The sequence below is a fragment of the Chroicocephalus ridibundus genome, chromosome 3 (assembly GCF_963924245.1).
Source record: "Chroicocephalus ridibundus chromosome 3, bChrRid1.1, whole genome shotgun sequence".
Classification (NCBI taxonomy): domain Eukaryota; kingdom Metazoa; phylum Chordata; class Aves; order Charadriiformes; family Laridae; genus Chroicocephalus; species Chroicocephalus ridibundus.
The window spans coordinates 20,364,356-20,377,393 of NC_086286.1; the positions used below are offsets into that span (position 1 = coordinate 20,364,356).

The 13,038-nt window shown below is 40.4% G+C and overlaps 1 protein-coding gene across 1 annotated transcript in view; it reads left to right on the plus strand.

Annotated features, from left to right (window-relative positions):
• The window catches only part of MRPS5 (mitochondrial ribosomal protein S5), a 58,423-nt gene that overhangs the window by 39,776 nt on the left and 5,609 nt on the right, over positions 1–13,038 (plus strand). The window contains exons 6-9 of the mRNA XM_063328312.1: positions 3,498–3,588; positions 7,581–7,627; positions 8,746–8,803; positions 10,333–10,395. Of these exons, the coding sequence (XP_063184382.1) occupies positions 3,498–3,588; positions 7,581–7,627; positions 8,746–8,803; positions 10,333–10,395 (259 nt within the window). The remainder of the gene's footprint in view (positions 1–3,497; positions 3,589–7,580; positions 7,628–8,745; positions 8,804–10,332; positions 10,396–13,038) is intronic.

A 13,038-nucleotide genomic window follows, 5' to 3' on the forward strand; every position in this document is an offset into this window, starting at 1 on the left:
CCAGGACCATTGCAGGAGAGCCATAACTGCATCGGTGGCTCGTCTGCACAGACCAGAGGAGCACAGAGGCAGGCAGGGGAACCCCAATTACAGATTCGGAGAAAAAGACACCCTGTTTGGCTCCTCCTGGTGCTGTACTGGGATAGCCTCAGCACCATGGTCCAGGGGTGACGTCTGTTGAGATGAGCTTTGTGGAGCACCCTACAGTCTGAGGGGGGTTACTGCCAAGGAGTAGGGGATGAATCATGGAGCGCAGGGGAAGAGCGTTTCAATGTTACACCAGACTGACGGGATGGCTAGGGCAGGAACCAAAGGGAGAGCAAAGGGCGGGACGTAGGTGATTTGGGGAGGAATAAGTGTGGGCAAAATAGAGGGATAAGGGGATAGAAAGGGTGGCTCACATGTAAGCAGGGCTGGTCAGTATGCTTGTCTCGCCATGACCTGTGTCTGATCAGTGCTGTCCGTCTTGACTTCTTATTAAACTCAATTTCTAACTATTTTCTTGGGCTAGGGGCTCTTGCTTACTGTGTGCATGTGCATGGATGGGAGGGGGTCTAAGTATATACACCAGCAACTGGAGTATAAATATTTCCCACTAATGGACCTTCACCCTGATCAGCCGGAGAGGAGCAGAATGAGGCTATTAGTGCTGTTTGTGTTTGTGTGAGTGCTGATCCGCGGGGCTTGCTGTGTCTATATGCATATATGTGTCGTATAGGTGTGTTTATGTCTGTGCTCACTGGGATTGCATTCCCAGCTTTCTCTGAGGGTACATGGATGGAGAGAGCATCTCCTCCTTTAAAGGTGCATGGTTAAGGACCTTCTCAATGTAAAAAGAGAATAATAAGGGAGAAGCTGTGAAAGAACATACAGAGACACAATCCTGACCAACAGACTATGAGGCTGGTGGTAATGAGAACCAACTGTGGTCAACCACACTAATTGGTCAGGGTATGTAGAATGTGAGAATGTTTATTTCATTAAGATCATCTGATAGATTAAGGAAAGGATATTTCTTTCATATCCAGTGAGATATTAAGGAAAAGGGAACAGCTGTAAGCAAAATATATGGAGACCCAAACCTGACAGACAGAAGTAATGGACGCAAAGAAATGGAACAAACCTTGTTGGTCACACTCACTGGTGGGCTATCAAAAAGCTGCAGGCAAACCAGTGCTTTGCAGCTGATAAGGACGCAAACCTGAGGGTCCAGGATGTTGGAGGGGTGACACTGAAACTGCGCAAACTGGTGAAGGAGTGTGCAGCAGACGGGGCTAGGGAGGAATAGAGGGAATAGAGGGAAGGGAGTTGTATAAAAAGGGGCTGGCTGCATTTGAGATGGGGCCACACCATATGTTTGTCTGAGCCCTGCACCCGATCACCACAGCCTATCTTCTTATTAAATCCTTTCGTAATTATATTTCTGTCTTACCTCACTCTTTGTTGCGTGTGTGTGCGTGTGGTCTGCAGGGACTAAGTGCTTGGCCTGTCCTTTGTTCTGCTTTTACAAGAACAAAACCTCTAGGGAAGTGTTGGGTGTTCACCTTCGTCTAACAGTGCAACAGTTGATAAAGTACTTGAAATCACAACAGCCTTTAGCAGCCCATCTCTGACTGGAGCCTATTTCTAGACTTTCAACTCCACCTTTGAACCTGTTGCTTGCCGTTTCTCCTTGTGATAATAAGTTTACGGTGGTTTCATTTTGTATTTGGGAGATGCTGTTCTTCCTTCGGCTCTCAAAAGCAAGCTGAATTTGCATTATCACCACTGGGGAATGGATGCAGGGAGAGAGTCAGTTTGAGGTACGCTGTGATTAAGGTTGAGCATCTGTTTTCAAATGTTAAAAACTGCCTTCAAATCTGGCTTGAGTGGCTATTTAGTAAGTAGGCGTAATTGTGCCTTAGTTTCAGTCACTTTTCAGAGGTCGTGCTGTTTCGAAAGTGGCACGTTGTTCATTGTGTGTTAATTAATTCCAGCGCAGTTTAACAGTAGGCTTTTCGGCTGCGTGCTGTATATCCGAGACGGAAGGGCAGAGTTGCTGAGCATGACCCTGAAGAGCTCCGCTTGCTTTGATGCGAGGAGGCGCCGGGCTGCGGTGGGGAGGATCTGAGGACACCGTTGTTCCAGCAGCCATGGCTGCCTGTGCACATTATCAAGCTTGAACAGCCTTCGCGGCGTTTGAGGAGAAGTGCAATAGCGCTGGTTGTGATGGGTGACTGAACACATTTTGCTTCCGAGCTGCTCAGAAACAGCTGACAAGTGCAGTTTTAGGAAGGCTTCTGGAGAAGCTCATGGCCTAGGTCTTCATTGCCACCTTCTGGAGAGGGAGAAGAATAATTTTCGAGTAGATTCTACAAACATCACATCCTTTATTTTTGACAATACGCATGCCAACTTCTTTTTTTGTTCAAGTACTTATTTAGATCGGCAAAAGTATGTGCAAAGCAAAAATAGTATGCTCTTGATGCTCCTGGAGAGCTCGCTCTGCTTCATCTCTCTTTTCTTTCTTTCGTCGTTATTTTGCATTTTCTGCAAATAGACTATTTCCACAGGCACTTTCATCTCCAGGGGCTTGGTTTTTTAGCTTGTTCTTGTAAGCACCAAGATCGCAGAAAGAAAAATAGCTTGGAATAAGCAATTAGCAGAGCTGATATTTCTTCGAAATGCTCTCTAGAATGCATTTTGAATTTAACAGCATCTTTATTCTAATGAAAGCAAGGTGGAATTTTTCAGCAGCACTCATTCCTAATCTGTACCTAGTGATGTCAGTGGAATTTTTAAGGGCTGGTTTGGGTTTTTTTTTTTTTGTTTGTGAATTTCAGTAAGAATGTTTAAGCCATGACCAAGTATTTTAGGATAGTATATTTTAGATATAGTCTGTTATAGAACAGTATATTTTCAGATGTATAGTGCTACAACCAGACTAGCTAACTGAAGAATTGCATATAGGGAAAAGGGGGGAGCACTGCTTAATTCATGAATTAACAATGCATGTTTAATTTAACTGTTATTATAATTTATGGCAATCACATTGAGGCTTCATGAATGTAGACCCTGGTGCGTTCGAGAGGGAGGGGAGAAAGGAACCATGAAGTAAATTGTATCTTTTGACTGGTAATTCTGAGACACCGGTATTAACACAGTCAAGCAATATCCACTATGTTATTTTATATGTATATTTATATATACTATATTTTATATTATATTCTTATATAGCTTATATATTATATAGTGTTAAAACTATATATTAAAACATATGTCTATATTTAAATAAACATATATTTTAATATATAAACAAAACCAAGGAAGCTAGAACAGGAGCCAGATGGACAAAGGATCTCAGATGATCTATTAGACCATTTAAGGCAGGAGACTATAAAGCAGTGGCTTGCCTTTAGTCACGTAGGGGAGTCTGTAGCAGAGGCAGAAGCAAATTTAGATTTCCAGAGTGCTAACCATAATGCCATAACAAGATGCTTTGTGTTTTTTTTCTTCAGGTGAAAAATGTGTTTTGTATGAAGGCCAAGGAAGGCAGAAAAAAATCAGTACGTGCCTTAGTGGCTATTGGAAATGGTAAAGGGGCTGCAGGTATGTGCGTTTACTGTATGTAAAAGATGCCAAATTAATCATTGTTTGTAATAGGACTTCGGGAGGTATGGTGATTTCAAGGGATTTTTTTATACTTTCAAAACAAAACAAAAAAAAAAAAAAAGGAAAAGAAAATTTACCCTTTTTTCCACTGGGCAATACTGAAATACCTGTAAGAACTTTGAGTTTCATCTATAAAAGTAAGCTTTATAATCAAACTATGCCTGTGTTCATTTGGACACTTTGTTTTGCACAAGAAAAAGAAATTCAGAAAATTGGTAATATGTGATAGGTTTGGAGCTTATATTATCCAGTGGTAAAAACATTTTTTATTTAACTCTAGAGCGATAGAACTACCTACCAGTAGATCCTACCAGAAGGGATGATTTGTTCTTTCCTGGACAGTTTCTTTTTGCTGTACGTACTGTTTATGGTTTTAAAAAAAATCAAAGCCTCAAAGCGTTCAGCCATGCATATCTGCATTTATGTCACCTAGCCTTAGGCGCCTAACTGCAGAGTGTAATTGTTTGCTCTCAAGTCAAAGAAAAGAATCAGGCACCTGCAAAAGGTGCCTGGAATTGTATGGGAATTTCCTTCTGATTCAGCCTCTTTAGGAAGCTTTCTTATTTTATCATAATAAAATCATTTTAAAAAATCATAAAATTTTATAATTTTAATCACAAAAAAAATTCCACTTTATGGGCTTCCTGCAAATACTATATTAACACTTTTAAGGAAAAATAGAATACTCAGGGCCCTTTGAGTCCGATCTCATAGTAACTTCAGTGATCTGTGGTTTGACCCATTTGTAGGCTTTTTCCATTAAGAGTCTTTATAATGGTCTCTTCAGCAAGCAAATTGAAGTTTAACCATAGAAATGCTGTCTATGGCATGAAGCAAATAGGACAAATCAAAAGAAACGTAAAATTATGAAGGGTCTTCTAATAAAAGCTGTGAAAAGAGACCTTTTTCCTTTCCCCAGTCTTTGCCAAGAAAGAAAAGAATGCTGTTCAGAGGCATTCAGTTTAGTTGTGATTTCCTTGCAAGGGAACTCTAAGCACAGTTGTGCATCCAGGATAGTGATGACCAAGCTATTTCTAGAAGCAATCAAAACACCTCAGTGCAGCATCTATCTTGGATTAACTAGCCCTGGATCCCAGCTGATACCATGGTACTGCTTCCTATGTTTGGAAGATCACTCACAGCAAAGACATAGATGCATGTTGCGCCATGTTTCTCTCCCCAGAAGTTTGGAAGATGCTGCAGTAAGTAATGACAGTTCTTTCTTCAAGTGAAGTGCTTCGCAGTCGTGGCCAGAAGAGCCTTTGAGTTGGTCAGAATTGGTCTTTACAAAAAAAAAGAATTCACTCTACTGCAGCTTTTTACAGGGTTGTGTGCAAAGTAAAAAGTTGCAAGAGAAATTCTTAGTTGCATCAGTTATTGCTGTTGATGGGCAGCTCAGCGTAGAAAAGGCTGAAGGAGTTTCTGTGTTCTGTGTGCAAATTTTCTAAATGATCAGGTCCCATTTAAAAAAAATAACAACCAACCAACCAAAAGAAAATGGACAAGGCCAGACAAGTCTGACAAGCACATGTTAGTACTTCAATGCAATGGTCTAGCCAGTTCTTTATATATCGGATATTTAATACTTAACCATATTACATATTGGTAAAGCAAAAACCACAAATTCCATGATGTGGTTGTCACTGTCTTTTTGAAAAAGAAAAACGAAACCCAAAACTGTCACTGTCATCTTAAAAAAAATCTGTAAAGGCTAGCAGATATTCCCAGATAAGTATGTTTTCTTTTAAGGATTTTCTGTTTCACTTTGTCAGTTACAAAAATTATTGGCCATCCTTCATTTGACGGTACACGCTTTGCTTTTGGTAGCCAACTTTTGGAATGAGTCAGATTCCAAGACAATGCTAATGCCACTTAAAGGCATCGTAAAGCATCCGTAAAGGAACTGTGCAACCACCCTGTACAGCAATGAGTTTGTTCCAGGTTTCTAGTTCTGTTATTGAGGAAATAGCGTTTATCTTTACCTCCGTTTTCAAATACGGGGAGTTAAAGATATCTTTTTTTTGCTGCAGGATGTTTTAGTTAAGAAGCACCCTTGAACGTGCTTAGTTTTTCTCCATAAGGAGACGGTTTTCATGCATTCTTTTGTGGATATAAACTGACGTGCATTAAAATTCCCCTTAGACCTCGAATGGTCTTAGAGATAAGACAGCTGAGCAGAATTAAAAGAAGAATCAGCTGAAAAAATACAAAGTAAATAGCTGTGAAGTAAACAAACCAAATAGTATAATCCAAATAATAGAGGATTCCTACCTCTATCAGGAGGTAGAAATATGGCATGTATTATATTGGTGGCAGAGTACAGGAAATTGCAGTTGCATTGATATATAACTCTAGTAAAGAAAATCTTGCTTTCAATATATATGCAGAACATCCGCCTTTTTGATGTAAATAGTCTGCTTTTATTACGAGCTGAATAGATATCTCTGATGATGGGATGTATGTGGGAGCTTTAATAAGACAACTGTATTTCCAGTCAGCTACAGTTTTGCAGAACTTCATTTATGTGAAAGATTCAAGTCCAGATGTGTGCCTCAAGCTGAATTTTAATTGCAGTTTGGAGGGGAGGAAAATTTATATATAAATTTTCAGGTGTGGTTCTCCAGCAGAAAGATATGTTACTCTGAAAAAAATTCTTCCTACCTCTTCTTTGAAAAGCTTTTTCATGAAACATGTTATCACTTTAATCAATATGTGCTGAATGATTGAATTGAGGTTGCCCGGGTGACTTTGGTTTTGGCATTTTCTAATCTATTGTGTGACTTCACAGCATTATTGCACTGCTGTTGTGCTCTGTGTGTGCGTTTGAAAGAACAGCACAGTTTCCTTGCGTTTTCTTGTGCAGGACCTCTGCGTGGTTGGTGTGTGCGCAGGGAGAGCTGCCTCAGGAGGCAGCTGATAGCGGACACTACCCTTGGCTGTCCGCTGCTTCCGCAGCAGGCTCCAGGCTTGCAGTCGTGTCCTCTTTGCTTGTAGCACCACAACGCTCAGAATGGTATTTCTTTGCTAGACCCCTTTCAGCCCATTTCTCCTGTAGTGTCTGCATGAAATCAGTGAGTCAGTGTCAGCCGATGGGTTCCAATCCCATTGATTTTTGGATTAGGCTTTTTGGATACAGGTAATCCTACTTGACACAACAGCAACATCAAAGGACAAAAAAAGCTAGATCGGCTGATTTGAAGTTAAATGGTTTTTACCTTGACATCGTTGGACTGCAGAGTTTTTAAAAACAGTCGTCACGTCCCCTTATTCATTCCATGCAGTCATTTGATTTGATGTCCTGCTCTGAGCCGACTGCAACTTCTCTGAGACTGCTGTGAAATCCCTTCATCGCTACCACGGTTCACCTGGTAAACAGGAGTAGTTCTGAGGGTGCAGAGAGAATTAGGTAGCTGTTTGTAAACTGGCGGTCTGGTTTTTTTCTTTGTTCTACAGGCATGCGTTTTTTGCAAAGGCACTATTCTGTTAAACCTGGTTTTCACATTCTCTATTCCGCTAATAGAAACCCAGTCTCCTGTACAGCTACTCTGTACAGACGTAGTTGATATATCTGCATCAGCTTCCCTTTCCTTCCCTTCTTTCTTTCTAAGCAGAAGACAGGACTTTTTTGGGGTGAAGCAGTCACACTATTCGGTTGTTTGGACAAATACACAAAAGAAATAACTTAAGCCTTATTTGTTTTCATTTGACAACAAGCAATTGGCATCCAGTTGTTTAGGTGTTTATAATTCCTAAACTTACTTTCTGTGGATTCTGTGTTTTCCTCTGGACCATTTTCTGAGTGTGATCTGTGGAAGTAACAGGTAACTTAAAGGACTTTGTGAAGTTCTCTGTTTTTCCCCCCTTTGCTTTCTGAAGGCCCTGCCTCATGTGTTTCTCAGTAATAAAATGACTCTTTTTTTGTCTTGCAGGTTTTGCAATGGGGAAAGCAGGTGACAGGATGAATGCTTTACGGAAAGTATGTTGATTGAATTATTTGTTGCTTGATGACAAGTGTAAATAATGCGTACCTGCATCTTTTTTCTTTTTTTTTTTTTTTTAAATAATCAATATCTTTTGTAGCCTAATCAAAGAAGTGAGTCCATGTATATGATTTGCCCATCTTGATACAAATAATCATAGAATCACTTAGGTTGGAAGGGACCTTTAAGATTATCAAGTCCAACCAGTAGCCTAACACTGACAAGCTGCTGCTAAACCATGTCTCTCAGCACTACATCTACACTAATTTTAAATACCTCCAGGGATGATGACTCCACGAATATGGAGCCTGTTCCGGTGCTTGACAACCGTTTTGGTGAAGAAATATCCTAATATCCATCCTAAACCTCCCCTGGCACAATTTGAGGCTGTTTTCTCTTGTGCTGTCACCTGTTGCTTGGGAGAAGAGACCGACCCCCACCTGCCTACAGCCTCCTTTCAGGTAGCTGTAGGGAGCGATAAGGTCTCCCCTCAGCCTCCTTTTCTCCAGGCTGAACACCCCCAGCTCCCTCACAGGACTTGTTCTCTAGACCCTTCACCAGTATCATTGCTCTTCTTTGGACATGGATAATGAGGTTGCCATGCAATGACATTCTGTTAATGCACTCTTTATTTTCTTTCTACTGCCTTTTCTATGGCCTATACCTGTCCCCTCTTGCTCACTTGTTTCCAATATCTATATAGCATACAACCTGCTTATACAGTTAGTGCGTAGGAATTTTTCTCTTACAAATGCATAATGACCTTATTAAGGCTCCTGTTTAGACTTCAAAATGTTACTTGTACATATACATTATTCTACGTTTTGTTGTAATGTTCAACTAATCTATCCAAGTAGTAATGCTAAAGTACACAAAGTTCTATAAAGTTGTTACCATATTAGAGAAATCTTTTAAAATATTTAGTCTGTTAGGAGAAAGTGGTTCTTTAAAGAGAACATTTTAGTTTCCACGAAGTAAATCGTTTAGATGTGGCAAACCTGTTTTTCTAAGTTTTCTTTCTTGCTTTGTTCTGTCTAGTTACCTGAACAATGGTAAATTTCAAATCTTTTGCAGAAAAATTCAAGAAAAAATGTTTTCTGCTTTTATTCCTTAGGCAAAGAATAAAGCGATACACTGCTTACATTTTATAGAGACGTATCAGAACCACACAAGTAAGTATCGTGATATTTTTAGACTCCTTTAAATATATACTGAATATACCAACACGAAGTGGTTGCAACTAGTTACAAAGCATAAAAAGATGTTAACCAAAACCTTACTGATCTGTTGCATTGTATTATTACTCTTTGTGCCTTATTTTGGTTCTTCGGCATTGCTGTATGAAATCTTAGCCCCAGCCTATTCTAGCCAGACAGTGGTAATGTCAGAGTACAGAGTCTGGCAGTCCCTGGGTAAAATTAAGTCGCCGTTACCTGGAATGAATATGTGGTTTACTCTTTACTTTCATTCAGGTTTGTATCAACAGTTGTAGGAAAGTCACAAAGAAAAGTTACGATTCCATAATACAAGATGTTGTTAAACTATTGAGAGATTTATCTCCCTTCTAGTCTCCTGCCTTTGCATGTTTAAAATTTGCATGCTTTATGCATAGTATTTAAGGCTCTTTAAAAATGGGGGCAGGGGAAGGGGGTAGTAGCAAGATGAGAGTTAAGGAAGTCAGACACTGGCTGGATATCTCTTCTCCGCAGTGAGCTCCTCTGTGCTTTTCCCCTTTGAGTGTCAGAGAAGGTTCCCTGTTGACTCAGTCCGTGTAAGATGACAGAGCTCAGCAGCTGGGGAGAACGTGGGCTGGAGAAGTCAGTCTGACGTTTCATGGTAGCTTTTTGTTAATTCCATTTAATACCATACAAATCTTCTCTGACGTCAGACGTGGTACCAGTAGAGCAAATATTGAGTTATCTTTCAGAAAAAATTTGAAAAATAGTACCTTACTGAGTCTATGAATATTTAACCAAGGCATTATGTAGATAAATATTCAGTATACTAAAGCTTCAGCTTACAAATACAAAACTGCAGTTATCCTCGTGAGCCTAGTCCTCGAGCGTTATTATTTCACACTAACAGATTGGGGATTTGATTAAAAACTGGGTGGTGTTTCCCCCGTGCTCTCCCTCCTACTTAACGTAGAGGTGCTCTCCAAGCCATCTTGACCGCAGTGCTAGAACCCGCTGTGCAGAGACTGAGCCACTGAATCAGATGTGTTTAACAGCCACTCACCCAAGGATGAGAGTTTGGGGTTCCTTTTGAAGCAGAGAGAAGCAGGGAGACTGTAATGGTAAATATTCTGTATGGAAAATCCAAGAACGCTGAAGCCTATGGGGAAATCTTAGGTTAAAAGCTGAATTATTAGAAAAACCTGAGTATGAGGAAGAAGGTTAAATTGTATCACGTGAGCTCACTTCAAAGCTAACTGAGGATCATTAGAGGCACACTTCATATTTCTCAAGTGAAGCTTGGTTTTGTATACAGTAGTAACATAGCATTCACAGATGTGTAAACATTCCTAATCCAGTCCAGAAATTTACCTAAATTAACCCTTCCCTTTAAAGAACTCAGAGGAGAGTAAAACCAACTTCCCATTCACAGTTCTGAAAAAGAAAGGTAGTCCTTAAGTGTGCTGAGCTAAAGCTTTTCTAAAAGCAGGAATTTAGCTGTAATGCCTTTTTTTTCTCCCCTGCAGTTTACCATGACATTACAGTGAAATTTAAAAGCACAACCATCCGCATGAAGAAGCAAAACAAAGGTAATTAAAGCTGCCTGGAAATATTGAAGTTTTATTAATCACTGACCGGTATTTATTTGATTTTACATTTGTGCAATGTCTGTTTACTTCAGAGATGGATCATGTGGTGCTAGTCTACCATGTTTAAATGTTGAAGATGATGAATTATTTTTCAGTAGAAACACCTACCATTGATGACATGGCTTTGTTATTGTAAATTGGGGTTTGACCCTCTTACACTGGTGGCAGCTCTCTTCCTTGTTTTCTTTCGTGCTTCCTAAGTGTAATTCTTTCTGCTCTAAATTACCTAGGCATGGAAAAGTCTAATCTAATAGCATAGATGTTGGAGGCAAAGGCCTTTAGAAGAACCATGCAGGTTTTTCTTCCCACCGTATGCCCCACGCATGCTTTGGAGAACTGATAGGCTTGTTCCATTATTTTGCAGTGATTTTTAATCGCTGTTTTTAAGACAAGATTCAAGGGTAGTTTAGTACACGGTAGTGGGAGTGCTTCAAATGGGAACGAGAGTGCAAGCCGCATCTGTGTGCCTGTCCCTCCTAAGCCCACCCTGGGATGGCATGGGCAGATACCCTCCCTCCACTGCCTCGGACTACCTGTGGTCATGAGCTGGAGCCAGGACAGCACACAGCCTGCTGCTTCCCCGAGACCATTTATTTTCCCTAAAATCAAGAGCTCCCAGTGTGGAAACCAGAGGCATTATTTACCCTGGCTTGTTGTGGTGCACTGTACCAGCACAAAGACCGTGTCATTGTTACACAGTAGCAGTGTTTTCATTTCTCCATCTTTGCAAGCTGTTCTTCACTTTCCTCCCAGTTGTATCACGCCTAGTGTCAGCAGTTCTGCACCAGCAAGACACAGCACAGATTTTTGTCATGGGACTGGAAATGGATGGCCATGACTGTTCCCTTCATGCTTTTCTTCGAAGAAGTCCACAGCCCACCTCACATTGTCCCCCGGTTGTGTGTGCGCTGGCTCTAATAGCTTCCGCATGAACACTGACCTTTTGAAGACACGTTGCTGACTTTCTGCTATCCTTTTCCTCACCTTCAGAGCTGCTGCAATATGTGCTTTGCCAGTCATTTGCGGTGACAGGGAAACATCCAGAGCAACCTTGTAAACTGCTGCCGCGTTCTTCAGGGATTGCAGCATAAAAAAGTTTTAGCACATGAGGTAGTTTGGGGAGCTAATGGTTAGCTTATTTCTAATGCATTGCAGTTTTCAGTGTGATTCATTTTACCTTCTAGGGTCTTTCTGTTTTGCAGACCTGCAGTGATGACATGAGGTCATCTCTTTGCATGAATCTTTTGATTTAGACCTTTATGTACAAAGGTTTGATTTGACTTGTTTAGCCTAACTTTGCTTTCAGGACAGATAAATTTAGTTGCTGTTCTGTAGAAAACAGATTTAGTTTGCTACTCAGCATCCTTAATTGGTCCTCTAATTTTAATATACGAATAGGAAACGAATTCATTTATGGGGCTAACTCGTAAATCACTTCAGTTTCATTATGATAAGATCTAAAATGCAAGAGCATTTAATGACTAGCTTATAAGTCAGAACCTTGGGATGATTTTCCAGTCAGAACACTGTCACGTTCAACTATTTAATTCATCGATTTCTGCAGCCTTTGAGTAAGCTGAAGCATTGATGCTTTGGACATACTATTTAATTTTGTGTATCTAATATTCTTGTTCTGCACTGTCACATTAGTAATATGGGAATCTAACTGTTAATGTTCAGAGTTACTAATGTACTTTGAAAACATCCAAAATTGCTGTGAACCTTCAACGCAATTTCTGTTTGATGACGTTTTGATTCTGGGATGAGGGTTTTTTTAATCAGTGTGACAGTAAAGTGATAGCATGTGACTAGAAAAATCTTTACAAGTTAACATGTATGGAGTCAGACTGTCCTGTCATTTACGTTTCTGCAGTTTTTCTGCTTTTAAGGAGCTTTTGAATTGGTAAATTGGGTAATTTGGGCTATACTTTTTGAGATAGCCACTTAAAAGAAACTTGAAGTTAGTCTTCAGTATAATGAAGCAAAAACATGCACGGAGCAGCAGTAGCAGAACTGAACTACACATCTGACCGTGCGCGTGCAAACAAATAATGCAGTTAGTGTTAAATGCTAAAGGAGGGTTCACAGTAGATATTATTTTCTTGTAGTGGAACATAGAGTAAGACATACCTTCCCACCTCAGCTGACGTGTTACATTAATGAATCTGAGAAGCAAGAACAATCAGGGTCACCTTATGATTAATATTACCCCACCGGCCTGAGAGAGGCACCTCAGCATGCTGATTTCCCAGAAAGCACTTTTCCATTAACGAAACCTTGCAGACGCTTCCTCGCTTACATGCAGATGCTGGAGGTGACCCCACTCAAGCCCTCTTTTGACAATTTAACTTGAGGCAGGCTCTGGACTTCATATTTGCCGCCATTCCACGTCGCTCCTGTTTCTGGCATGTGTCAGCTGGCTGGAAACTGCTGGGGGTATTGCTCATCCGTGCTGCAGAACATGCTATCTTTTGGAGTGTGGACATCTCTTAATCTTCATTTCTGACTTGATTTTACTATTAAAGTAGTCATGAGAGGACTCTGCTAGCCGCCTTGATACGTCTGTAGGTAGTGTAAATTAGC